This window comes from Paramormyrops kingsleyae, chromosome 23 (assembly GCF_048594095.1).
Source record: "Paramormyrops kingsleyae isolate MSU_618 chromosome 23, PKINGS_0.4, whole genome shotgun sequence".
NCBI classification, from domain to species: Eukaryota; Metazoa; Chordata; class Actinopteri; order Osteoglossiformes; family Mormyridae; genus Paramormyrops; species Paramormyrops kingsleyae.
Genome location: NC_132819.1, coordinates 12,009,156 through 12,036,912, shown reverse-complemented (window position 1 = coordinate 12,036,912; position 27,757 = coordinate 12,009,156). Strand labels below are relative to the sequence as shown.

The window sequence follows — 27,757 nt, the reverse complement described above, 5'->3', positions numbered from 1 at the left end:
TAGCTGAGATGCCCATTGGCCACGGAAGGGCGATCGATTGGCTGCTCGTTGCCATTGTTCTGCTTCCCACCAGCTGCAAACCTCTACTGCTTAACATACAAATGGTCTACGAATGATCCAGAAAAAGCCTGAGGCATAAACAGTCTAGAATCTCCTGAGTCACAGCACAGGTGGGGCAGACCATCAGGAGATTTTTCTTTGGGGGGGGGGGGGGAACAGGAGCATATGTTTGACCTCTATCGAGTAGCTTAGCGAGTAGGACTCAGGGCTGAAGCTGCATTCTGCACGGCAGTCTGTACTCTTCCCAGGACCCAGGCAGCCGGGAAACTCATCCCAGGGCATCACAGCAGACACTCAGCAAACCTCTCAGGCCATCGGTTAAGGAATGTAATGCAGAGGCATAATCCTATGGAAGACCAGGAGATACGATACAAAGCCAATGCATGGAAATACTTGGTAACCTTCTTTTAAAAATTAAATGTTTGCACGTTCTCCCCGTCTTGTCATGGGGTTTCCCCCTATAGTTCAAAAACATGCTGAGGCTATTTGGAGTCGCCAAATTGCCCATAGCTGTGCATGTGTGAGTGAATGGTGTGTGAGTGAATGGTGTGTGAGTGCCCTACAATGGGTTGGTACCCCATCTTGTTCCCTGTCTTGCATCCATTGGCCTGGACCCCCTGCGACCCTTTATAGGACAAGCGGTTTCAGAAAATTGATGAAAATGCCCTTTATTTAGATACTACAGATTGGACTCCAGGTACCATGATGATTCCACAAGGAATTTCTTAAATCACATGGGGCTGTCGTTACATTTAAATTCTGGATTGTAACAGAAGGAGCTCTATGCTCTATGTGCACTGCACAGATGATAGAATTTGCCTACATTTTCTCTGCGGAAAGCTACGCTTCTTCGTAGCATTGGGGCCCCGACGGCTGATATCCAGATGGAGCCAATCAGCACACAACTAGTGCCCAGAAAAAGCAAAGGGACTGGACAGAGGCTGGGGGGGGGGGGGGGGGGGGGGGGGGGGGCTGTTACAGTAGACTTGAGTGAAGGTCTGATGGATAATTCCAAAATTGGTGGGTAAGTGAAGGGTGATGTTTATTCTGAGAGATGGCGTTTCCATTCCGTCTTTCAGATCCCAGCTGTCGCTATGCGTAGCCACCGAAATCTCACAGAGTATGCATTCTTTGGGAAAGACCCAAAACACTCATGTGTACGGGGTCTTTTCCCACAGAGCAGTAAGTCAGATAAGAATTACTCCACAGGGAACTCAGCTTATCTGTGGTGGATTGAATAGAGTGTTTTCCATCACTTTGTACCCTGAACTAGCGGATATTATCTCCTGTCACGTCCTGGTCTGCAGGATCTCCAGTACAGCTGTGGCCGATGTGAAATCCTAGGGCACTGAGGGCAGCCCTCACCCCCTTGAGCTTGGGGCTGGCTGCATTGTCATTTCTGCTGAGCTCCTGATTGGTCAATCTTTCTGGATATGTTGATTGGACCTGGGTCAAGATTCTAACTGAATTTCACCAAACGTGTTTTTTTTCCACAATGGTGCTGAACCTAAAAAAGGTTGCTATGTTACATATATCTTACAATATACAATATATATAACATATATGTTACACAAGCATCTTTGTTTGTTTGTGTGTGAAGATAAATATCCTTTATTACATCATAATTCTTCTCCTTAATAAAACAAAATGCTTTAATATTGATAATCATATAGAGGATTTTCAAGCAGTGCATTCAATAATGATTTTTGATTTAATTTATTAGGGCCTTAATGAAAATCAGCTTCAGATGCATGTTTGCTGATGACTCAGATCAGGTGCAGATACTGTAGTGAAAGGAGTGAAAGGGCGTCCATCAGAGCTGCAGACCCACGACCTGCCTGCTTACGTCGGCAGAAGCAGTGTGCCCATCAGCCTTTCAGTCTTGAGGCCTTCATCTCTCCTGTGGCTCTTTCCCCAAAATGCTTCAAATAATTGTGTTTGCTATGCAGCTGGACAGGAAACACAGTTTCTGGAACCAGTGCCTATAGAAAGAATTTCCAAATCACAGAAGTTTTACAGTGAAAAGGCAGTAGCATCATCTATGGTGTGCTAAACAAATAAAAGCATCATAAAAGTAGTACAAAGGGGACAAATTTCTGTTAACATTACAAAAAACTCCTTTTTCCCTATGGGGCTAGTATCCACTGATAGTTGGATCAAATGTTGCTTCGTTAAACAGTTTCCACATGTGAAGTTCTTCAGTCCTGATTATATCGTTTTTTTCAAGCTGTGGCGTCTCAGTGCAATCCCACGGACAGCGGGGTCTTCGCATTCCTGGCCCTAGTGCCCCCACCCCAGCCGTAACCTATTGAGACAGAGACCGGCGAAATTTGGGGAGGGATTAGACTAAGGAGCTTAAAGATCTTTTCAAGACCCACGTGTGCGGAGTGTCTTTCAACAGAATAATGGGACCTGTGATCTGTCGGCCAGCAGAGGAGTCTGGGAAAGGATCGGGGGAGACGGGGAAGCGTAGCCAGGTACCGCACCTCGGTACTTCAAGGATACCTTCCCTTTATTTTATGCTGCCACATCAACAGAACAGATTTAACAGTAAATACTGACAGCAGCTGTTTTCCTGTCTATTTGCTGTAGGACCCCAAGTCTCCCGTATCACAGCTGATTATAGGGACTCCTAGATGAATAAGGGCGGCACCACAGTTGCAGGGATGCAAGGAAGACCATATGGTTTGAAAAGTTAACAAACGCCGTGTTCCTTCACATATACCCAGGGTTCGATTTGCACAGTGGCTTTCGGGGGGAGCCCTGTTTTCCAGTGTGCACCACGACTTCCCAAGTGACATGCACTCGCATACATATTAGCGATCAGTAACATGGTTATTTTTTACGATTACTACTGTAAGCAATTAATGTCGACCGTAAACATTTCATACGGGCACAATAGCAACAACATAAGAATCATGCAAGAAGTTTAATTTGAACCACGCACCTACTGCTATACAGACACTTGTTTGATGTTGAGGTGTGTAACTTCTAAGACAAGGATGACACCTCGGAAATGACCAGAAAGTGCACAATCTTTCAGTGAGTTCAGAGTATGAGGTCTTCTGGGGGTAGACTGGTTTGTTACTGCCTTCGTTGGCTAATCCAGAGGTTGCAAAGGGAGACCAGAGGAATGTACTGGCAGCCTTTGCTGTTTTGTTTTAAAAAAGAAAAGCTCTCCATTAGTGACCTGTTCCTTGTCTCTTTCTCCAGAACATCTGCGTTGTTTGTTGCCTGTCCTCCACTTCTGTTCTGGCAGAGATGAAAAGGCAGCTGTAACTGCCAAACTCATTTCGAGATTCCAGGCACCTGGGACATGTAGGCTACAAAAATATATAATAAGCTAAAAATGACTGAGTTAAAGCAAATATACGGATAAAACATAATGCTAAATAAATGACCTGCCGTCGATAGCTTTTATTTATTTAGCAAAGTAGATGTGAAGGTGAGGGTGGGTCTGCCAGTGTCCTGGGGCATAAGGACCTTGTTCATGGGCCCAGTCGCAGGATTTTAACTGGTGACCTTCTACTCACAGAACCACATGCCACTCCACGCTACACTTGCTATACTTGTCACTCCACGATGTAGGTATTGTGGCTGGACTGCAGAACTTAAATTGGACCTTGAATCACCTGCATGCAGGATCAGTTAGGCTGCGGCCAATGAGAGGACAATGGGCTGAGGCTGAGATCCCAGCTGAGGAGAAGCTGGGGTGAGAAATGTCCTTTGGCTCAATCGCATTATTTGCATGAATGGATGTTTCACAAACCCAGGGTTTGCCTACATATGAAACATGCTCACTTCACTGTACATTCAGCTTCATCTTGCAGATTGATGCGTCACACTGTCACCCTAGGAGGGTTTTAGTGGCCGTTCTGTCTAAAGAGACAAAAGACTGAGAGAGCAGAGTCAGCCAGTTCTTGGAGCAATCGGAAGCGTCCAACAATGAAATCAGTCTGCCAACCCAGGGATTTGAACTGGCAACCTACCATCAAGAGTCCTAATCGAAATGGCCACAGCATTGGGTCCCAAACAAAGTCTCTAAGGGTGCATCTGAATTTAGTGAAGGGGCGTTATCCCCAAAACCATGCTGCAGTTATGGGTTGACTTAATTACCTCCTCCTGAGATGCATGTTATCATGTCCATGGTGCTACAAACCACCTTAAACAGGACTGACTGGACCAGCTTCAGACGTGAACCTCAGACCGTCCACACACCCGTACTTCAAAGTGCCTGATCCACACGGCTCTTTGACAAAGTTTATCTGGGCTGTGGAACTGGGCTCTTCAGCATTTTTTCAGCATTGTAATTTCATGAAACATCGAGGACCTCTGATCAGGACTAGCCGTTAGAAAATGGACAGATGGATGAACATTGCCGCTTGACTTCCAGCATATACAGCTGCCCAGTTCTTTTCCTGACATCACACTACTTGACGACAACCTGTATCAATAAGCGACCTGCCTCTACTCCGACATCTGTGCCCTCCACATCTCATTGAATGGTGCGGGGACTCAGTGTGCTTGGCTGTCATTTCCCGTCATGCGATCATTTGAATGATAGTAATACTGTAATAGACCCCCGCATTGTAGGGGGTCCCCTGCTGATCACGACACATAGATTAAATGTCCAATCGATAAGTTTTACTGCCGGCACCCAATCGTTTGTAGTTCTGTCTCATTTCTCTATTGGAGAATGTTCCCCTTTCCACGTTAAACAATTTTGTGATTTTCCAGCCTCTTTGGAACTCTATTAATGCTGATAGCTTACATATGTAACCATTAATGAAGGGCTGCTTGTACACACATGATGAAACAATTAAACAACTGAACAGATGCAACAGAAATATGCCAATACTGACACAGCTGAACTAATTGATTACATCACCCAATACACAGATAACACTGAACAGTTACTCTGATACAAAATAAATCCAAACCAATTACTCCAAAACAATTCTCTTCTGATTAAATTATTCTCTCTTGTTTTTCTGGGCAGTGGTGGCCTAATGGATCAGGATGCACACAGATTGCTGGTTCAACTCCCTGAGTAGTAAGGTACCGCCCCCAAGCACTGCCCCCCGGGTGGTGAATTAGCTGCCCCCTGCTATGTCACAATGTCACATATGGGTTAAATGCAGAGGACACATTTCATTGTCGTGTGCTGTGGTGTGTCAACAATGATCACTGATCACCAAATTCTAAATCCACCAATTCCACAGTAATTGACCAATAGTTTGGTCAATTTTTCATATGTTGTTGGAATCTTCAAAGTTTGAACCTAAGTTTTTTTTTTTTTTTGTCAAAATAGAGACTGTTCTTATTTTTTTCCTCTAACTGTTTTTTTATTGGTGTAATCTTTGCCTTGGTTTCAGATCATTGATAATAAAAAAAATGCAAGCCATTTTCCAGAATTTTTATTGGTCCTTTGCTCTCCTTGCCAAAGTTCCACTTTGCACAGTGGCGGTATCTCCCTGAAGAGAGGTGAGCCCTGGAAGTTATCCTACGTGTCACTGCATCCCAGGCGTCAATCAGACCAGCCGCTACACCAGCAGCACACAGTCTGGGCTGCTTCGTCTCGTCCTCAGGCACTGTTTCCATTCAGCTATAAAAACCTGAAAACTGACTCCTTAAAACATATTTGCGCAGGTTATCTGAAGCGGCAGGAAGATTGTTTTCATGGTTGTGCACATCTGGGCCTGGGTGAGTGACATTTGAGTAACTGAACCTTGGCGCGTCTTTCCATTTTGGTGGGGAGCTGCTTGGGCACTGAGAGACAGGGCATTGGTGCCCTTACCAACCAACCTGCAGCAAAACCAGACAGAAGTGTAGCTGTCTGCAGGATAGCTGTGTATTCAGTGTTTGTCTTCCTGTAACTAGGAGCAAGTCTCTCTATGGAGGGGTCTCCAAGTCCAGTCCTGGGGAGCCCCTACCCTGGGGAGCCCCTACCCTGGGGAGCCCCTACCCTGCACATTTTAGGTTTTCCCCTCATTTAACGCACCTGATTCAAGTTCTCTGTTAATTATCACTCATTTCTTGAGTTGAATCAGGTGTGGTGGAACAGGGAGGGAGCTAAGCTGAGCTCCTCAGGAGTGGAGCTTGGAGACCCCTGCTCTCGGCCATCACCTGACAAGAGCTTATCTTACATGTTCAGTAGGGATCTGTCAGTCAAGAAGGTTAGTGTGAACTTGGCACCTCAATTATAGGCAAAACACTTTCGAATGTGAGCCTGAGGCTGGGGGGAGGGGGTGTCTATGTTAATTGTGCTGTCTCCCCCATTTTGTGTCATTCAACATCATGCTCACCCAACTCTATGACTCCCATGGACCCGCAAAGCGGAAATCTCAGAACTGAAACCCGAGTCCCAGATGCCCCACATGTGACCTGATCCTGTAGCTGCGTAGAGATAGTTACAGCGTAACGATAATTGAAACATTCTGTAGTGGATGTCACCAAACACATCCCTCTCGTCACTGAGGATGCACCTTGGTGACAAGGAAAATTAGGCTTCATTTGTATCAGCTTCACCTGTGTGGAGCATCGACTGTTGCTCTTGTATAGCGTCGGTGAAACAGTTGTATCTGTAGCCTTTAATTTGATGTCTTAGGCCTTATTGAATCTCTTGAAGCATTTAACACATTTTCATAAGAGTTTAGCAGGACGACGTGTGTGGAAATGCACAGTAATCCACAGGAGAAAAAGACACTTATTGCAGATCCATGACCTCCGGGTTGGTCTAAGACGCCTCTCAGCGAAACAAGGGGCTGTGTGCATGAAGCCAGCAGGCTAAAGTTCAGACCTTATTACCTACTCAAAGCAATAGAGCAATTCTGTATTAAACTGAAAGCGCCTTCAACTTTTGTCACGTCTTTCGTCACGCCTGTGGGTCCTTGAGCGAGGCCCTTAACCCCCAGCTCCCTGGCTGCTGCTATGGGTGGCTGCCCTTCATGGCCAGCTAGATCTCACTTACAGAGAGCAAGTTGGGGGAGGCGTAAAGAGAATTTCCCCACATGGTTCGATAAAGCATCTATTATTATTATTATTATTATTAGTAGTAGTAGTAGTAGTAGTAGTATTATTATCTCTCCAGATGCTCAGGCTTTCCATTGGGCTTTTCAGTGGTCTTTGTAGGGAGATCTCTGTCTGTAGCTAAGCCAGGGTACATATAGTGCCGCTTGCAAAGGGGACATTGTGCCTCCGTCAGCAGCAGCACTGGCACGGCTGCGTGTTCAGGGTGTCCTCGCCCGACTGCTGCCCATCGCTGGCTTTGGGGTCTCTGCTTTCTAATACAACTCATTCCGGAGTATTAGTTGCTGATGATACTTTGCAATGCTTGATGATCTAGCGACTAACAGAGTATAACTGAACAATAAAATTAACCTTATCTGCCATTTGTAGAAGTACAGGTGAATTGGAATGCTTTCGTTTCCGCATATCCCATCTCGCTCTTCCTTAAGGCAGACACACATATACAGGTGACAGCAAAGCTTGGGGTCTGAGCACAGGGTCAACCGTTTCTCTTCAGCGAGTTAACCGTTTCTCTTCAGCCATCCATGGGATTCAAACTAGCAACCTTCTGATCACAGGCAAAGATTCCTGACCTGCTGTATGGGGCTCAAACCCATAATGCCTGGTTTAAGAGGCTAGAGCCTAATTCATTAGGCCAGTGTTTTTCAACCCGGCCCTTTTGGGCCTCCAGAGGGTCCATTTTTTTGCTCCCTGCCAGAGAGTACACATTGTTGCACTGGGAGGAAGCAAAAACATGGACCCTCTGGAGGCCCAAAAGGGCCGGGTTGAAAAACACTGGCCCTCACACATACAGAGCATGAATCGAGGACCTCACACATACTGTACAGAGCATGAATCGAGGACCTCACACATACAGAGCATGAATCGAGGACCTCACACATACAGAGCATGAATCGAGGACCTCACGCATACAGAGCATGAATCCAGGACCTCACACATACAGAGCATGAATCCAGGACCTCACGCATACAGAGCATGAATCCAGGACCTCACACATACAGAGCATGAATCGAGGACCTCACGCATACAGAGCATGAATCGAGGACCTCACACATACAGAGCATGAATCCAGGACCTCACACATATGAATGTAATTGTGTATGAGGCTGGCTTACCCTTAGGACAATGTGGCTTAAAAGTCCACAGGTTCCCATTCAACCAGTTTTATGCAATTTACAGTCATATAACCAGATGGGTGGGTATTTCTACAACCAGTTATCAATACTAAGTACAGTTATGAATAATCCTATCTATGTTTAACTATTGTTTGATTTTTTAGGTAACTTAAGATAAATGAAGAGATTTTTGTAGACTGAGATTCTCTGTTTTGCTGTAATCAGACAAAACACCCTCCGGTTAAAAAACCTTTCAAGCAAGGAATTTTTAATCTTCCCGGAAGCTTCAGGTTCTGTTTTCTGCTATTGATCGTGCTTTGTTATATTCAGTAGCCGAACTCGCTTAAGTGAACATTAAGGTTAGATTAAATGTAAGTTACACATAACCAGCACATGCACGAAGCTATTTCAAAAACCTTTGCGTATGACTGTTCGCAAACAATGCAATACTTACAATACAAAGAATGGAAACACGAAAATGTAAAACACGGCTAAATAACAATACCAAGAAATAACAAATAAAAATTAAACTAAGTTAAAATGGGCATATGGAAATATAAACAATGGCAATTCAAGATAAGAAAGTGAGATAAGAAAAACTGTATAAACACGTTGTTGTCCACGGTAAACCAGTTGCATTGCATTTCTTAAAAAATACACATTTCCGTCTCGCATCAATATATGTGCTATTTAATATTAAAATTTCATAAATCTACATTGATAATGAACTAGTTTAATGAAAGAACAGTCCCAGCACGCCCATTAGAGTAATCCGTCAATGAGCGCTGTGAAGCCATCATGATAATGACAGACAGACCCGCCTCAGCGCCTTTCTTAGGACAGTGAAACGAGCGCCGCGGTGTGGAACACTCCTCGCTTTTTACCCTTTTCCCTTCCACGGTGTTTTAAGCCATCCGAAACCAACAGGTGGCCATTTCCCTATTCACTTATTTTCAATAGTTATAATTATTTTTTGGATGCTCGCAAGGGATGAGTGCGATCTTAATGCAACGCTTTCCAGTTTTACTCAGTGTCTCCGCATCGCTGCTTATTTATACGTGCGCGATGTCAGACCCGCAAGGTAAGGAGTAATTATTAGACTGAAATATTTAATTTCATTTTATAGTGCATGCACCTCCACGTTACGAGCAGAAAGTCTTCGCAAAATTGTATTTTCGTTCATGTGACTTGGTAGTTGAGGATCGTACTGTTTGCAGAGTTAAATGGTTATGTCATGAAAAAGTTTTTAGGAGAAACTGAAAAGACCTCCATTCCTCAAACGAACCGGTGATTATTATAACCTATTGCACGCTGTATTATAATTAAAACCTATTACACATGACAATCACTAACCCATACTCTTTCACTAGGCTATTTATATGTTTATGCATTTTAACTGTACTTTTTTAGTTAGTATATATAAATCAATGAATCAATTAAATCTGTTTTATTCGCTGCATGCAAAACCCAGGGAATCGATCTCCTGATTTCCCACGTGCGCGGCTTTGAGAACCAATTTTAATGTAATTTATGCTACATTATACGGCACACTTAAAGAAAGGCTCCTTAAGGTTAGGCGAACAAAAGTTGCTCAGTGTGACGCGGCTAATCTGATGCACAGAGACGAGGCAGATCAAAAAGACCGACCGCTGTGCTGCGCTGAACCCCGAGAGTCCCTGTAGAAAACGGAGGAAGGGGATCTGGCCATGCTGACTAGTCAGAAAGGAAATATAGCCGACAGAACGTAGAAGCTGGCAGATACGGTGAAAATACTGATCAAAACCCATCTAGCTTTTTTGCTCACCTTTTAATTCAGACTTGCATATCTGGCCTGTAGTTTAAGTTCTGGCTTTTTATTGAGATGTAATTCATTTGGAGTAACGGCATTCCCATTTTTTGGGATACGTCTAGTAAAAACCGTGCCCACAGACTGCATAAATATCTCCAGATGGTGCCTGAATGTCTGTCTTCTAGGAGGGACACAGTCGAGGAAACTTTGGATTGTTTTCTGGATGGCTTTACATCGCATGCATGTTATTTGCTGTGAAAAAAATGTAAGAAATGTATAAATGCACGGGCACATTTCCCCAAAGATTAAGACAAAATACCACGGAATAACTTGTCCAAATGGTTCCTCTGACAAGTTTGGTGAAGCTACAGACTTTGCAGACACTCCCTATTGGCTTTTGCCAAAACATGACCATAACACCCAGGGTTTGGTTCATGGGCAGAATCAACGCTCCTCAGGTCCAGAGTGTCAGTTTAAGTTTCCTGCTGATTATTGAACAGAAGATGTTGCCTCAGGGACTAGACTGACCTTATTTTTTTGTGTGTAACTATATACTCCGGTTGATTTGAGCATCTTTAGCTGCATTCCAGCTGATATTTATGGTTGAAGGGCAGCCTTCTCAGACAATGCTTCTGTTACATTTGCTCCGTTGGACTCTCCTGGGTCCCATCGTCTGGTTGGCGTCACTGTGGGGTAGATGGTGTTTCCTGCCTTCTCTGCTCTTCACCTCTGCTTCTCCATGCCTGTGTGCCTGGGACAGAGAGGAGGGGGGAGGAGACGGCCTGGTCATCGCAGACCTGTGCTCCGCAAGGAGCCATTGTTGTGTTACCCACCCACCCCCCACCACATGCCACAGAGCTTTGGGTTTCAGCCACGGGTCAGGAGGTGTAACTGTGAGCAGAGGCAGGGTGAGAACGCAGGAGAGAATAAGATGGCGAGCGGGGGAGAGGGTGATATATGAGGAGGAGTCAGGGAAAGTGCTCAGGCATGGAGCCTAAGCCTCCTGGGCAGATGGGGGTTATGGGGGTAACATTACTAATGGAGACAGGGTGCAATGAGTCATACTCAAGAAATATTGGTTTTGGTTCGGCAGAATAAATCCAAAAACAAAATACAGATTAACCTTTACTTTCACTTCCACCTTTAAGATTTCTGTTCTGTTCTTTTTCAAAACTGATGGAAATGCAGGGTGGTTCTCAATAGGTGAGAACCAGCCCAGCACCAGCTCTGTGTTGGTGGAAACGAGGCCTGAGTTTGTAGCTGCCTGTTCCCCCCTTTCTGCCCGGTGCCACACTGCAAGACTCCCAACATGAGGCGTTTAATTGGGGCAAACTGAACAGCTGTCTCACTGGACTAATTTTCACTGGACCTTTTTGCTGTTTGGTTCAGGAAGTTCTGCTTCACAGTATTAAAACTGCAAAAGAACCGTAAGGAATGTTGGTGTTTTCCCTGACTATGCTCTTTGCTATTTCCAGGGAGTAATTAATAAGGACGGTAAATCATCTTGGCTGCGTGTATATGTCGCAAGGAATAGCTTCTGCCTGTGTAGTTTTGCCAATAAATATGAAAATATGAAAGGTCAAGCATCAGTAACACTATGAGTACAGCAGCAGTAGCTTGGTAGAGTAGGAGTATGAATATAGGAACAGTATTGCTACAGTAGCAGTAGGGGTGTTGATGTAATGACAGTAAGAGTATAGTAGCAGTATGGTAGAATAATAGTATGAGTATGGCCTTAATTGTGATAGGTCTGCAATAACGGGATGACTCTGGCATCAGTATAGATGTCCATGTCCCAGCTACACCATTCACTACTGATGGTTCAAAGAACCTGTTTAAATAAAACAGCATTTTTGGTTTAATCAGTAAAATACTCCACAGAAGTCAGTCCTGGATGTCAGCAGTATATGCGCACATTAGAGTTTGAAGTGAATAACACATTTTATCGTTGCACTACATTTACATACAGATGGAAAGTGAATAACACATTTTATCGTTGCACTACATTTACATACAGATGGAAGCTAGGCTATGCGGAGCGTATCCAAGACCCGGTCTTCAGTACCTGCTCTGTGTACTTGTTCTGGTTTTAAATGAAGTTTTATTTTGTTGAGTTTGAGACAGTCAAAGTAAACCACTCATCGAGCTGTTTATTGAATATTGCACATGTGGCCGTTTTTATTAGCCTTTGTTGGGTGTGAGACGGAGATAAAAAGAAACAATTTTTTGATTCCTCAAATTTGATCCAACAATGTAAAAAAAAATTAATTATTTAAAAGGTTGCTATCTAATGAATGTTGAGACATAAATTGTTACCACTTATAGGTAATATCCATGGTTATAGGCCCAGTCAAATTTCCCAGGTTCCCAGATAAACCAGACGCCTGTAACTGGTCCCCTGCTTGGGACCTCCTAGTCGCCCTTGTGGGGACCTCCTAGTCGCCCTTGTGGGGACCTCCTAGTCGCCCTTGTGGGGACCTCCTAGTCGCCCTTGTGGGGACCTTGCTCTCATCAGCCTGGGGTCGTGGAGCATTATCTGCTAACCTCTGCTCATTACAACAAGGATGAGGGGGTCTTTTCCCTCAAAAACCAAACAACCCCCATGCTTCTCATGGTGTGTTCCTTTTGAACTCGGAAGTCAGAATTTTTGTTTCTAGTCAAATTTTAACTGGAACGCTGCCTGAAGTTCAGAACTGAGAACTGAGAACTCAGAAAGTCGGAGGAACCTCAACGATCCCGACCTCAGAATTCAAGATGGCTGCCCCCTTTATCAACAGAAGTGAAAGCTGTAGTTATATGCTGTTTATTAGCACTAATTTATTATTTGTGTCTTTATAATCAGTCATATACACAGTACTGTCCAACTGCTATTTCTGGACATGCTGCCACAGTGCTTTTATGTGCAAAATACTGTGTAATGCGTGGTTATTAACTGATATTGCTAACAATGGCTGACAGTGAACTTGGATAGAACTGATATTGCTAAATTACGGCTTTCTGACTTATTGTACTGGATCACGGTTAACTAGGGTGTGACGTCATTCCCAGCGCCGACCTCTGAGATAAATGGAATGCAGCATTAGACATGTCTGCCCCTTCTCGTCTCTGACCCCCCACCCCTGTCCCCTGTGTGCCTTCCCCCCCCCCCCCCCCGCAGTGATTGACCTGCTGACGCTGAGCGATGCCAAGCAGAGTGCCGTGGCAGTGGAGAGGCTGGCAAGCGCCCTGGACACGGTCAGCGACATCTACATCGTGTCCACATTCCGCCTGCCCCCCAAGCTGGGGGGCGTCCTGCTGGGCCTTTACGGCAAACAGGACAACAGGAAGTACCTGGAGTTGGCCGTCATGGGCAAGATCAACAAGGGTGGGCACCTGTAAACCTACACCCCCATCCTCACGCGTGTCTCCATGAACATACAGGCATGCATGTACGCTTATGACGAGATTGATGTAAATGTACTACAGCGGTACCTCAGAACTCGAACTTAATCCGTTCAGAACTCCGGGTCGAATCCTAAAAAGTTCGAGTTCTGATCGAATTTTCCCCATAAGAAATAATGGAAAACCAATTAATTGGTTCCTGGCCCCCCAAAATTACACCTAAATATGTTTTTTTTTAGCATCTAAACACAAAATGAACTGGATAAAACAAGAAGAGCATATACTGTACTAAACACATCTAAGAACATTTAGCAAAATAGTAATTTGTAAAGTAAGAAAATAAATGTATCCAAACAATGTGTAAAGTTTAAAAAAAAAAATGCGTCCTGCCCCGATCGTCCGCTCCTTCCATGTGCCACGCCCCCTCGTTAACCCCGTGTGGAATCCCCGTGTGATCAGCTGTTTCTGGTTGTTGTCATTAGTCCTCTGTATTTAGTACGCGTTTCAGTTTGTGTCATTGTATTGTCCGTCTGCGTTTTGCCTGCCTTACCTGTAATTAAACCCCGTATTCCCCGATACCCTGACGTCTGCGCCTTTGTCTCTGTTCCGTCCCCGCTCGGCACGACAATATTATTATAATTAAATGTATTAATGGTTTATTATTAATATTAAAATAATTAATGAGAAATATTTATTTTAAAATATATTTTATATAATAATAATTACTGTTACTGTCTATCATTGTCGAAATGTATTTTTACTGTCTAAATATATGTATTCAGCTAGTGTAAACATGCACGATGCTATCACAGCGAATGCGAGGCTGAGACTGAAGTGTTACCCCTTGTTTCTGCTGAGAGACGTGCCGCGTGACTCATTTCCCCGCGCGTACAAGTTATCTTAAGTCGGCGTTCACGGTTTGACTTCTGAGATTCAGATCGAGTTCTAGGTAATTTTTTTTTCGAACTGGTTGGTTCGACTTTTAAGAAATTCGAGTTCTAATGAGTTTGAGAACTGAGGTACCACTGTATTTTGCCGTTGAATGCTTGCAGCACAAAGATTTTGTACCCATGCAGCAAACCGATTAGTTCTTATACACTGTGCATGTCTCGTTTTAGCACATTGTCCTCCCACGCATTCTGCGCATGTGTGATTTAAAAAAAATATATATAAACTTAATTGAACCATTGATCTAACATTCGAACAAGACATTTCAAAAGATTTTGATCGCAAGGTTTCTTCGTACATTTTAAAGATGTAAAATAATGGCACAATTCTTTATGAATGATGCGACACACAGGTCGTTTTCAAATATTTGAATTAAGTATTTTCCCAAAATATGTATAATAATAATTAAAATTTCTTCCTCCTGTGACATAAAAGTGAGGTTAACAGCAAGTCAGAAATGTCAGGAAGTGAACTGCTAGCGCTGTTCTCTCTTACATCTGTGTCCGCAGAATTGGGTTTGGCGTGGGTGAGAATATTTATCTTAGTGTGGCATGGGAGTATGTGGCGGTTTGAATGAATGAAGAGTCTCCTTCTTATCTGCATTCTGTCTTTGGACTCTGATATCCTGCTTACTGTGCTTGTGCTTCATTTTGCGTTGTGTTTACAGCGTAAAATCACCCGAAAAGGAAGATAATAATCAGTAATCAGACACAAGTACTGGAGCCGAGCCCCTGCATTCGTCTGGGTTTCTCCGTCCGCCATGGCTGCCCCCTGTTGTCTGACCAGGTCCCCTGACTCTTCTCCTTTCCCCCTCCCAGTGCTGGTGCGCTACACGCGTGAGGATGGCAAGCTGCACACGGTCAACCTGCAGGGCACCAACCTGGCCGATGGCCGCAGCCACTCCGCCATCCTGCACATCGGCGGCCTCCGGCGGGACAACCTCCAGCTGCAGCTGTACGTCAACTGCAGGCTGGCCGACTCCAGCCACGGACACCCCCTGCCAGTGCCTCTGCCCCCCAATGGAGAAGCCGTGGACATCCGCAATGGCCACAAAGCTTACGCAAGATTACAGGTGACGCGCTGGGGAGGCCAGGGGCGGCTGGGCTGTGCTGTGTTTGCCAGAGCAGGTGTCATGTGTCTCCATACTTCGCCTTCTCATATCATACATGCCAATAAAGGCACAGTTACTGGGCGCAGTGGTCATATGACTTCTGCAGCCCTCAAAATGAGCTCCTATTGGCCAAAATCAGTTTGACAGCTATAGACAGTTTTCCTTTTCACACCAGGTGCTGCATACAGTTTAAACTAACTTACTTGCCTCCCCAAGCCCCTGTGATCCCAGCAGGCCCCAGTGGACAGTAGCGCTGGACTTAGGGGTGCTAAAGGTTGCATCAGCACCCCCTCTGGTGGTTGGCGGTAATGCAGTTTTAAGGGCCCATGCTTATACCTCGTCAAAAAATACAGATGCCACTGCCCAACACAAGTGATTTTCCATCCATCCATTATCAGAATCACTTATTCCCCGCTGGGGTCGTGGAGCCTATCCTGGGAACCAACACACTACAGGGCCAATCTAGACACGGAGTCCCCGGCAAAAACCCACACGAACATGAGGCGAGCGTGCAAACTCCACACAGAAAGGACCTGGGATTGAACCCAGGACCTTTTAGCTGTAAGGCAGCAGTGCTAACCACTGCACCACCATATCTCCCTCACAAATAGTCTTGTAATTTCAAAACATGAAAGTTTGCAGTCGTTAGCGCTTGTAGGTGTCAACAGCTCTCAGGTTCTAAGCACGGTGCCATGTTTGCTGTCATGGGTTCCCTTGGCAATCAGTATTTCATTATGCAGTTCATGTTGCCGATGCAGTGAATGTTTTCATGCTTGTTATTTTGTTGTTAGCTGTTAATACTGATGATACAAAAGAACATTGCTAAAGTCTACTGGTCATTCTGACATTTCGCATTTAGCAGATCTGGCTACCTCTGTCTCAGCCTGCCCCTGTCACTCAGTCTGCTGCTGTCCATAATGACTCAGAGCGGCCAGCGGAGCACAGAGCGGCCGCTGGGAGCACATGGTCTATCCAACATCCCACCTCAGCCCTTTGCTCACCTTTTACTGCCAATCGGCAGACAGTGACAGGGTCCTGCGTGACCTGCGTCGGTCTGACGTTATCCAGCTGTGATGCGTGTCTTTGTGTGGCTTCATTAAGGGATCCGTGGAGTCTCTGAAAATGGCTCTGGGGGGCTCACTGGCCAAAGCGGGCATTCTGATGGACTGCCCTTTCCAAGGTGACTCATCGCAGCACATCTCGGGTGAGTGAGTCACACACGCAGAGATGCACTCCTGCCCCCGACCGCCGGAGACTCGGGTTAAACCGGAGCTCATCGCGGCCGCTGAGGAGTCTGTCATTCTCACAGTACGGCTGCCACAGTTAAACAACCAAAATGAACCAGGTGGATTGCGGACACAAATGAAATATTGTTACCAGATTTGTAAATTAAGTATTTTTTCTCAAGTTTACCCGAGCTATTACATCTCTCTCTCTCTCTCTCTCTCTCTCTCTCTCTCTCTATATATATATATATATATATATATATATATATATATAGTGATGTTTAATAATAAATAATAACTTCATGCCTTTGGAAAGAGGTCTTTAAACTTATCTATGAGTCAGACTCCTTTAAATGAAAAAAACAATATAAAAATGGAGGACGTTTACACCATCTAGTGGTGATAATATGCATTACATGGTGATACTCATTTTAAAAACTGAGCGACACATTTAAAAATGTGTAGGTGATGTGATTGCCACTTGTAATGCTGACTGCCTTACATTAGCCCCCCGTGCCATAACATTTCACATTAGCTCTGCCAAATTTGCATTTCGCTGTATGTGCATATGCAGTGAGCAGCTGAGTTAGTACAGCGTCACACTTCACAAGCAGTGATGAATAAAGCATTATGTAGGCAGGCTTCTTGGTACACGAGTGTACCAGCATGCTGATGACCTCTATACTGTTCGCCCTGCAGGGGGCAGCGAGCTGAACTCCATCCTGGGTGAGTATGAGCTGCCTGACTTTTCTCGCACCACCCACTGTCTGTACTGCAGAGGGAGGGCAGGTCACACAGTCCTCTGTCTGCCTTTGCCTTTCTTTCCGTACCTTGATCTACCTCGCATTGTCAGCTTGCTTGACTTTGAAAAGCTGTAGAAATAAGCTGGCTAACTGATTGATTGATAGCTCACTGCGGACTGCCTGCCCTGATGGATACAGAATACACTTTTAGCTTACTTTTCTGTTTTCCTCTGGTGTGGGATATCTGCTGATGTTACACTGGGTGCCTTTCATCTGAGTGCGGTTTAGGTGACCACACCAAGGCTCTGATAGGCCAGCTGATCATCTTTAACCAGATCCTTGGCGAGCTGAGGCAGGATATCAGAGAACAGGTGAGACTTGGCTCTGGGGTTAGCGGTGTGTGGTTAGCCTTCTGGGTTAGCCAGGAGCGGTTTAGGTATGTGATGTTAACTTTGTGGGGCTTTGGGTGTCAGGGTTACCTTGGTGTGGATATTAGCCTTCTGGGTTAGCAGTGTTAGGTCAGTGTGCAGGTGAGTCTAAGGGCCCGGCGGTCCTGACCTGCTCTGTGTCCTCCGCAGGTGAAGGAGATGTCGCTCATCAGAAACACTATCCTGGAGTGCCAAGTGTGCGGTGAGTGCAGGAGTCACACCAGGGCCCACCTGGGCTCTCTAGCCGCTGCTCTCTTGGCATCAGAGGGCCACAGCAGGATACCGAGAGGGCCCACCGTGGCCCCCAGCATGCCGCACTCTGCTCTCATGTGCTCCCCCTCCTTCCAGGCTTCCACGAGCCCCACTCTCGCTGCCTGCCCAGCCCCTGCTACCAGGGCGTGTCCTGCATGGAGACGCTGGACTACCCAGGGTACCGCTGCGGGCCCTGCCCTGAGGGCATGATGGGTAATGGCACACACTGCCAGGACGCGGACGAGGTATGACAGCAGTGGGCTTGGATTAGTTGCCTCCTCTCCATACCACTCCCCTAACCCCTTCCTTTACCCCCCCCTTTACTGGAGCCTGTCCCCCTCCCCTCATCCCCTCGGTTACCCCCCCCCCCCCCATTTACCCGGGCCTGTCCCCCTCCCCTGTCACACAGTGCTCCCTGGTGCAGCCCTGCTTCTCCGCAGCAGCCTGTGTGAACTCAGCCCCAGGCTTCTCCTGTCAGCCCTGCCCGCCCGGGTTCACGGGCCCCCCCGTCACTGGAGTGGGGCTGGAGTTCGCCAAGATCCACAAGCAGGTTAGGCCCCTCCCCGCTGTACTGGGATCCCCATTTCAGCCCCCACTTGGGGGGGGGGGGGGGCATGAGCAGCCAGGTGGTCCAGCAGCTTTTTTCTCCTAAAACGGTTTTCCTCTATTGTCATTTTCCCTCCTCTATTGTGTTTTTCTTAAACATGTATTACTGTATAACATGAACATGCTGTTTTTTTTAATTCTTTCTGAATTGTTTTGGGAATTTTGTTTAGAAGGGGTAGGAGATTACAGCACCTGTCATTTACACTGTCTGACCTCAGCACATGACATCATCACACGACTTCATCACGTGACCTCACCACGTGACTTCCCCTGGTCTCTGCAGGAGTGCTCAGACGTTGACGAGTGTGTGAATGGCAGCGGCGCATGTGTGCCCAACTCCATATGCATTAACACTGTGGTGAGTCCCAGTACGAGGCAGCTCGTCCAAACCAGCCCAAGACACCTCGGTTCCACTTCACTTTAATGAACTGGATCTGATGCACAGTTGATGCAGTGCAGCCATTCAGCACTGTAAGAAAACCCCTCACTACCCCCCCCCCCCCCCCGCCCACTCTCTCTTTCCTAGGGATCCTATAAGTGTGGCCCCTGCAAGGCAGGCTTTGCGGGTAACCAATTAACAGGCTGCTTCCCCCAGAGGTCCTGCTCCACACTCGGCTATGACCCCTGTGATGTCAATGCACACTGCCTCATTGAGCGCAGTGGGGAGGTGTCCTGCGTGGTGAGCACATTCCTCCAGCTGCAGGACCAATCACATTCCACGTCTGAGTGTAGTACATGACAGTGGCCAGTCGCGATTGCTCTCCTCTTGATGCTTTGGGCCAATTCTCCTCTTTGATTCCCGTTCCAGTGCAATGTAGGCTGGGCAGGAAACGGGAACACCTGTGGGCCTGACACAGACCTGGATGGCTACCCAGACGAGTCTCTGCCCTGCATAGACAATGACAAGCACTGCAAGCCGGTGGGTGACCTCATGGCTCGCTGTCGAACCCAGACCTTCACTGGAGTGCTGCCGTCTTTAATACATGTGAGCTCCCTGTTTGCCAGAGCTGTCCTCAAAGGCTGCTTGTCCCTCCCCCATGCAGGACAACTGCCCTCAGACGCCAAACTCAGGCCAGGAGGACACAGACAGCGACGGGGTCGGTGACCAGTGTGACGAGGATGCTGATGGAGACGGCATAAAGAATGTGGAGGTGTGTCTCTGAAGGGGTCTTTCTTAAGGTTTTTTCTCCTCCTCTGTTTTTGGGCTTTATCTGCTTGCCCGGTGTGCTGTGTGTGTCTATATATATATATGTACAGTATATAATTTATTTCGCATCTATTTAGCTGATCTATTTAGCTATTTAGCTTATAACTGCAGAAGCTGAGCCAGCCTCCAAGTAGTCGGGGTTAAGGGCTGGGCGGTGATGTCACTGTCTCAGGAACAAGTGCTTCCTTTAAAAATGAATGTTGATGCTTATTTGTATGAAAGTCGCTGTGATCATGTGCTTTTGTTCTAATGTGATCCAAAATCCTTTTGTCGCACCCCTTTTTATGCAAATAATATATACAGTTTTATGTAAAACTGTATATACTCTGCCTGTTTTCCGTGGAACACCAGCATGATCCAGGCTGACCACGCCCTCAATCCCGTGACATCAGCCCTCAGCCCTGTTTGTTTTCCAGGACAACTGCCGGCTGACGCCCAACAAGGACCAGCAGAACTCGGACACCGACTCATTCGGTGACGCTTGTGACAACTGCCCCAATGTTGCTAACGGCGACCAGAAGGACACCGATGGCAATGGGGAAGGAGACATGTGTGACAACGACATCGACGGGGACGGTAAAGCGCATCGGCTGGAACCCCCCCCCTCCCCAGGGGAGTGCGGGGGGGCCGCTCATGACGCTGAGGCCCCTCTGTGCAGGAATCCCCAACGTGCTGGACAACTGCCCCCGTGTACCCAACCCCATGCAGACGGACCGGGATAGTGACGGCGTGGGCGATGCCTGCGACAGCTGCCCTGAGGCCAGCAACCCCACGCAGGTCAGAGGTGGGGGGCAGGAGGGCGGGCAGGGCAGTGTGCCAGAGCGTCAGCGTACCGCTGCAGTTAAGGAGAATTCTGGGAAACACCTGGCATAAGCAAAGAAAACACAGCGCAGACACAGAGTGGAAACACAGCGCAAACACAGAGTGGAAACACAGAGCAAACACAGTAAAAGCAGAGCAAATAGACTAAAAACAGAGCAAACACGAAGTGAAAACAGAGCAATCACAGAGAAAAAAGAGCAAATTGACTAAAAACAGAGCAAACATGGAGCAAACACAGAGTGGAAACACAGAGCAAACACAGTAAAAGCAGAGCAAATAGACTAAAAACAGAGCAAACACAGTGAAAACAGAGCAAATAGACTAAAAACAGAGCAAACACAGTAAAAGCAGAGCAAATAGACTAAAAACAGAGCAAACACGAAGTGAAAACAGAGCAATCACAGAGAAAAAAGAGGAAATTGACTAAAAACAGCAAACATGGAGCAAACACAGAGTAAACAAAAGGTAAAGAAAGGGAAAATACAATGTGTCCTTGTGTACACAGGCAACACAGGCTAATCACAGAGTATAAGCAGAGTAAACAGAAAGTAAACAGGATAAATACATAGGAATCATGGGCAGTTATCAGGTAAAACAAAGGCTAATTACACCTATGTAAACAGTATGGACACAGAGTTAATACCAGATAAACACATATTAAACGCTGAATAAACACAAAGTCAACAATAAATAACATGGTAAATTCACAGTAAACTCAAGGTTATCATACTGGCAGCTCATACTGTCTCCACCCCCCCAGACGGACATCGACAACGACTTGGTGGGAGATGTGTGCGACACAAACCTGGACTAGTGAGTCTGAGCTGCTGCTGGTGCTGCCCCCTGCTGGTGGCACACACACACACACACACACACACACGCACGCACGCACACACGCACGCACACACGCACACACACACGCGCACACACGCACACACACGCACACACACACACACACACACACACACATGCACACACACACACATAATGAATTGAATGAATATGTCTTTAATGACTGCAGTGGGATCATGTCATTTCCAGGTGTGTGTACAGTCCCCTCAATTAACAGGTCTATGTTCTGCTGGAGCTAACAAGGCTTAATTGCATATAATTTAGCTGAATTAGAAAATTACCAGTTACCACTTATGCTACTTATTCCAAAGAATGCCGGCTTCATGCATAAGGGCCGCATATTCCTCAGGAACAGGCATACGTTTCCTTTCATTCTGCCTCTGCTGTGGCACAGACCGTTATTAAAGGGATAAAAACCAGTAATGCTCTAACCCATTTACTGCAAAGAAACCCGCCATCTATTGCCAGTAATTACAATTGTAGCAGAAAACAATGAACATTATAAATGTTTGAATACCTATAAGACCAAATGACCAGGGCTATACACCAACTCTCTGTTCAAAGTTGTCACGCTGTTCCCTCCAGCGATGGCGACGGGCTCCAGAACTCACGTGACAACTGTCCTGAGGTGCCGAACAGCTCTCAGCTGGACTCCGACAACGACGGCATCGGGGACGAATGTGATGAGGACGATGACAATGACGGGATCCCCGACTACGGCGGCCCCGGGCCAGATAACTGCCGCCTGATCCCCAACCCCAACCAGAAGGACTCTGACGGTTAGCCCCCGACTCGGCCTTGGCATGAGCTGTAAAACTCACCCCCTTCCACCTTTCGGTCTTCTGTGCAGTGATCCAGACCACAGTAGCTGCCCATGTTAGACTTCAGGTTAGGATCAAGCATCGGAAGGTCTTGAAACGAAGGACTAAAATTTGCGAGTAGCTATTTGCGATGCGTTTGAACGTCCTCTGAAATCCCTGCACTGTGAGAGTTTTAGTCTGTTCCATTGTCAGACACACGCACGCACGCACTGTCCTGCATCCTTCTCAGGTGATGGTGTTGGGGACGTGTGTGAGGAGGACTTTGACAATGACATGGTGCTGGACGTGGTCGACGTGTGTCCCGAGAGCGCTGAGGTCACGGTGACCGATTTCAGGTCCTACCAGACAGTGATCTTGGACCCCGAGGGTGACGCGCAGATCGACCCCAGCTGGGTGGTTCTTAACCAGGTGATGTTCTCCGCTCCGGGGCAGTTTGCTTTGAACCCTCAGCTGAGCGCTGGCCTTCCTTTCATTAAAACCTACTTTATACCTCCTAAGAAAAGGTTCTCTTTGATCCTGTAATATAATGGACATACAAATGAATTGTTTCTTGCTAAGATGTATTGCATTGTACCACAGGGCATGGAGATTGTCCAGACCATGAATAGTGATCCTGGCTTGGCCGTGGGTAAGCACGATTTCCCACCCCCAGTTTTTATCCCTACACAGGCTTTTCCTCTCTCTCCTCCCTTCCCAATTTGTCCCTCGTTTCCCCTTACAAGGCTACACGGCCTTCAACGGAGTTGACTTCGAGGGCACCTTCCACATCAACACGGTGACAGACGACGACTACGTGGGCTTCATCTTCGGCTACCAGGACTCATCCAGCTTCTACGTGGTCATGTGGAAGCAGACAGAGCAGGCCTACTGGCAGCTGCTGCCCTTCCGCGCCATGGCGGAACCCGGCCTGCAGCTCAAGGTACCCAACCTGCTCAATTAAGGCTAAAAGTACCGGGCTGATGAGGCTGCCCCTGGCTCTCTCTATGCTTCCCGTCTGGATGAATCCGCCCGCTGTCATCAGCTGGCCTTTCCCTGTTTCTGTGATCAAGCTGACCATGCAGTGCCCACTGATCCACAAAGCGGCAGGGCGCTGAGCCGGAATGGCTGCCGGGCTTGTTTCCACAGGCAGTGAAGTCCCGCACCGGGCCGGGCGAGTTCCTGCGAAATGCCCTGTGGCATACGGGCAACACCAATGGCGAGGTGAAGCTGCTTTGGAAGGACCCCCGCAACGTGGGCTGGAGGGACAAAACCTCTTACCGTTGGCAGCTGAACCACCGGCCCCAGGTCGGCTACATCAGGTGACCCCTCCCTCCGCTCCCTGTGCTCCGCCCATGCCGTGCCTCTGAAATCTACATCCACCCCATTCTCGGTGCTGATGATGCCTGCTACCTGTGTCTCACATTGACTAAGGATGTCAAAATACTGTTGAGTGTGGTAAATCTGTACATTCCTCAGGGTCAGAATTACTTTCTTTATTTACCAGTTTATTATATGCAGGATTAGCCATACTCTAATTTATAATTTAGCAGGGAAAACCAAATTTATTTCTTCTCTCCATGCATCTCCTGCTGAGGATCATGGTGGCCGCATACTGAGAAGGTCTCACCAAGCCTCTCTCTCCAAGGCCACCGTCTCCAGCTCACTCAGGATTTCCCCAGATGTTTTCAAGCCAGCAGGGAGAAAGAATCCCTCCAACATGTTCTGGTTGTTCCCCAGGGGTTCCGTCCAGTGGGACACGCCCAGAACAGCTACCTTGGGAGCTACCAGGTGGCACCCAAATGCCTCACGTGGTCTTAGAGAGTGTTCCTGGCAGCCCTGTGGAGAAACTTCATTTGTCGCCTGATAGGAGCAATCTTCTCCATAGGTCGTGACCTTAGCCTGGTGACAGGGCTTTTGTGTGTCATCGAAAATTATATTGTCTGGAGTCTGAACTCCTGGTAGTGCACCCCCCCCCCCCCCCCAGAATTAAGGGTACCAACAAGATTCGAGATGCAAGCATGAACGGGGACGGCCTGGACCAGTCAGACCTGGAGTGATTCTATATTTGCTGAAACAGGTGCAGACTTTAGACCTGTTTACACTTGGTCTTAAAATGAGTGTTTGGTGACGCGTCGTCATCCGATGCCTTAAACCACTCGTTTGGCATTTGACCTAATTTTCTTTGCAGTGTCAAGGCCCCGCCCCCCCAGGTTAGCCTGTCCCCGATAGGGACGTTACAATAACTGCGTGGGGCAGTAACACAAGTGGTCAGCCAGACACCTTGGAGACACATAACAAACACATCTGGCTGTCTACTTATTATCTGATCACCCAAGACGCATTTTAAAATCCGGTGTAAACAGGGCCTTCGAATGGACAATTCTGCTCAGCACTGATCATAGAGGTGAACCATTAATTTATTTGTATGGGCTTCTCATTATGAACCCACACCATATGTTGTATGTCTTTGGTCTTTCTCAAAATATTCTCTTGGGTATAAATTGTGCAGCCAGCAACCCAACACTAGAGGACGCTGTAGTTGGTTCACTTGCTGATGTTGTTTTCAGGTGAGAGGATGAGTTATGCTTCGAGAGGAGCCGGTTCCCCCCAGTTCTTCTCCATAGTTTTCTTCCCAAACCTCTAAAAATTGACAAAAGACGCCCCCAACTCCCAGCAGGTCATTGTCCTTGTTGCCATGCCGACGGGATCTTCAGTAGGAATTTGCGTGGCGTCTGTTCATATGCAGATCCAGGGTGGGCTGGCGCAGAGCAGAGGTACAGTGCGGGAGGGTGTGATAGGGAGCTGAGCGGGGGGGCATAGTTTGGGTGGGGGGCCATGGATGAATACCCTCATCTGATGGACCTATGGTATAAAAGGCAGGGAAAGGATTTTAGGAATGATGGAGCATCAAGATGGAGGGAGGAAAAGAATGAAAGAAACATGGTGTCTAACCGCTATTTATTCAGCTACCAGATGCCATGAGGTTCAGCCTGAACTCCCGTTCTCTCTCTCACACACAAGCAAACACAAAGCCAGCAGATGGGGGGGGGCCTTATTTGGCCTCACTGGGCTGGGTCTGCTGCTTTGTGCAGTGGCCGTGCTCTGTCAAAGCCCCACAGAGTGGCTCTGCTTGGCATTCGGCTCAGATCCCAGCATTCCCCCGACGACATGGCAAGACCTGGGAGCTACCCGGCTCTCCATAGTGGTTATTAAGGAACCCCCACCCCCCTCGAAGCACAAGACAGCTGTCCTGTGTAGCTCTGTGACAGACCAGGGGAGGCACGTTCATTTATTCACATATTCATTCATTCAGTTGACGCCTGTCCTTTGACGGGATTCGCTCCTTCTTCTTAATAGACCCTCCCCCTTGATTCTGATTGGATGGCCTGCCTGTCACTGTGCAGGGTGCAGCTGTATGAAGGGATGGCAGTGGTTGCCGATTCGGGCATGGTGATTGACACGACGATGAGGGGTGGCCGGCTGGGGGTCTTCTGCTTCTCCCAGGAAAACATCATCTGGTCCAACCTACGCTACCGCTGCAACGGTAAATCCGTCACTCATGCACACGCAACGCCGTGCGCTCAGCAGCTGGAAAAAGCAAATCTACAGCTGGCCTGTAAGACACGTGTGAAATCCTTCTCTCATGGAGCTCATTCCTGTTTATTTTCCCTCCGCTCAGACACTGTGCCGGACAGCTTTAGCTTGTACCGCACACAAGCCTAGACGGCCTCCTTGTGTGAGGAGTGTGACCGAGGGGGCAACAGCTCTCTGGCGCCGCCCTGGAGGCAATTCCAGCACAACCACCGTCTGGCAGAGTATCTGTGTGTAGATTTGTATAGGAGAAGTGTTTGTGTATGTGTGGTTTGGGTGTTTATCTGTGTAGTATGACTGCTGGTATGGGGTCAGTGTTTTTTTATATGTGTGTGTGTGTATGTAAGGGGATAATACGTGTCTACATGTAGGCGTGAGTATACCTGTCTGTCGATGTTATCCTGTATGGCATCTGTATGAAGGCGGGGTTTGTGTGCCAGTGTGCCACGGATTAGACGAGTGATAAGCCTGTGTGTTAATGTGTCTACTTCAGGGATGAACCACACTAACCACCCCCATCAAAGTGCCCCAAGACGCACGTCCCAAACTGGTTTACCATCTGAATGTCCCGTGAACATGATTTCACTAGAACATCTGCTACAAAATTCCTAGAGGAAAATACTTAATTTGATGTAAACCAACACAAGTCTTAATCCATTTGGCTAAAAGAAACTCAAGATACGAATGTCCAACAATTTAAGACAATTGTCATGTAACATTTTATTCCAAAAAGGGATACAATATCGTTAAGCTCTTTTTGTAAGCTGGGGCTCATGCAGCTGGATCTATCTCTCTATGTTGTCTGAAGTGAGGATGTAACCTGCATTCTACAGAAGACACCATGATGCTTGTAAGTCAACTGTAATAAAGACCCAACTGCTCAGCTTCTGCCATTTTTGAATTCCAGTTAAAGGAAGCAAATATGTTTCTGGAGTAACTGGGCAGAAATAGACAGTGTCACGCCTCCCAAGGGGACCTCTGCTATGCCAAGGAAGGAGGTTCAGTAAGAAATAACATCTGATTAAAATTTCAACTTGTAAAATATTTGGTAATGATTAACTGCACCTTCATAATGTATTCATTAAGTATTCATAAAACATTCATAAATATCATGTATGTATACCTTAACATCCTAACATCCCTTAACAGCTGTGATATACATTAATAACAAACATTATATAATAATAACAAACATTATAATTGTATAATCATGTAATGTTTGTTATTAATGTATATTAAAGCTGTTAAGGGATGTTAGGATGTTAAGGTGTACTTGCATGCTGCTTATGAATGTTCTATAAATGCATTATGAAGTGTTACCAAATATTCAACTCTGAATAATAAGAAAGTATTACAATTAGTATAACTTATTACTAGTGACCTCGAATATTCATTATTTTAACAGAAATGGATATTGAAAGGCATTGGGAAATGATCATATTCTGATTGTACGGTCTGTTGGGAGGTTGGCTGTAAACTAATTGGTTACCCAATAGTCAACACTTTCCATTTGATGCAGAGGCTTTAAATTGATTGGGCTACTTGTTTTAACTACTCTTCATTGGTACCACACAGCCCTCTGTCTCTAACTTTTGCCACCAAAACTCACCAAGGCTGTACCGTTTTGTCCTCCTGGTTTCTCAATTTAACATGTGACCAATGAATTCACACATTATTGACAACAGAGGGACACCAATTAGTCTTAAATACCACAGTGACCTAAAGCTTCACTGAGCAGAAATGTCTCAGGTGTTTAAGGTCAGACAGAGTTTGACATTGAAAATTTCACCATTTGCT

The 27,757-nt window shown here is 46.6% G+C and overlaps 1 protein-coding gene and 1 long non-coding RNA gene across 2 annotated transcripts; one reads left to right on the top strand and one right to left on the bottom strand.

The window, feature by feature from the left end:
• Positions 1–1,698: 1,698 nt before the first annotated feature.
• Positions 1,699–16,622, bottom strand: LOC111832791 (uncharacterized). Its single transcript, XR_002835593.2, has 3 exons — positions 16,435–16,622; positions 10,522–10,744; positions 1,699–2,042 (listed from the first exon to the last, which is right to left on the bottom strand). It is a non-coding gene; the product is annotated as an uncharacterized lncRNA (long non-coding RNA).
• On the top strand, positions 9,053–26,843 carry LOC111832790 (thrombospondin-3a-like). Its single transcript, XM_023790479.2, has 23 exons — positions 9,053–9,285; positions 13,151–13,357; positions 15,141–15,394; positions 16,535–16,637; positions 17,359–17,385; positions 17,691–17,773; positions 17,981–18,032; positions 18,179–18,327; positions 18,492–18,632; positions 18,972–19,046; positions 19,215–19,367; positions 19,497–19,607; positions 19,732–19,839; positions 20,312–20,471; positions 20,554–20,672; positions 21,478–21,530; positions 22,155–22,348; positions 22,620–22,798; positions 22,970–23,018; positions 23,113–23,309; positions 23,516–23,688; positions 25,774–25,913; positions 26,049–26,843. The coding sequence occupies exons 1-23, from the start codon at positions 9,195–9,197 to the stop codon at positions 26,090–26,092; spliced, it is 2,862 nt and encodes a 953-aa protein (XP_023646247.1). The 5' UTR covers positions 9,053–9,194; the 3' UTR covers positions 26,093–26,843.
• Positions 26,844–27,757: the final 914 nt, after the last annotated feature.

What these genes read in the sequence shown, in the direction of transcription:
- LOC111832790 (XM_023790479.2), top strand. Translation starts at nt 9,195, where the DNA reads ATGAGTGCGATCTTAATGCAACGCTTTCCAGTTTTACTCAGTGTCTCC. An exon ending in AAGCTTACGCAAGATTACAG is followed by an intron (nt 15,395 to 16,534) that starts GTGACGCGCTGG and finishes GGCTTCATTAAG; the next exon opens with GGATCCGTGGAGTCTCTGAA. An exon ending in CCATATGCATTAACACTGTG is followed by an intron (nt 19,047 to 19,214) that starts GTGAGTCCCAGT and finishes TCTCTTTCCTAG; the next exon opens with GGATCCTATAAGTGTGGCCC.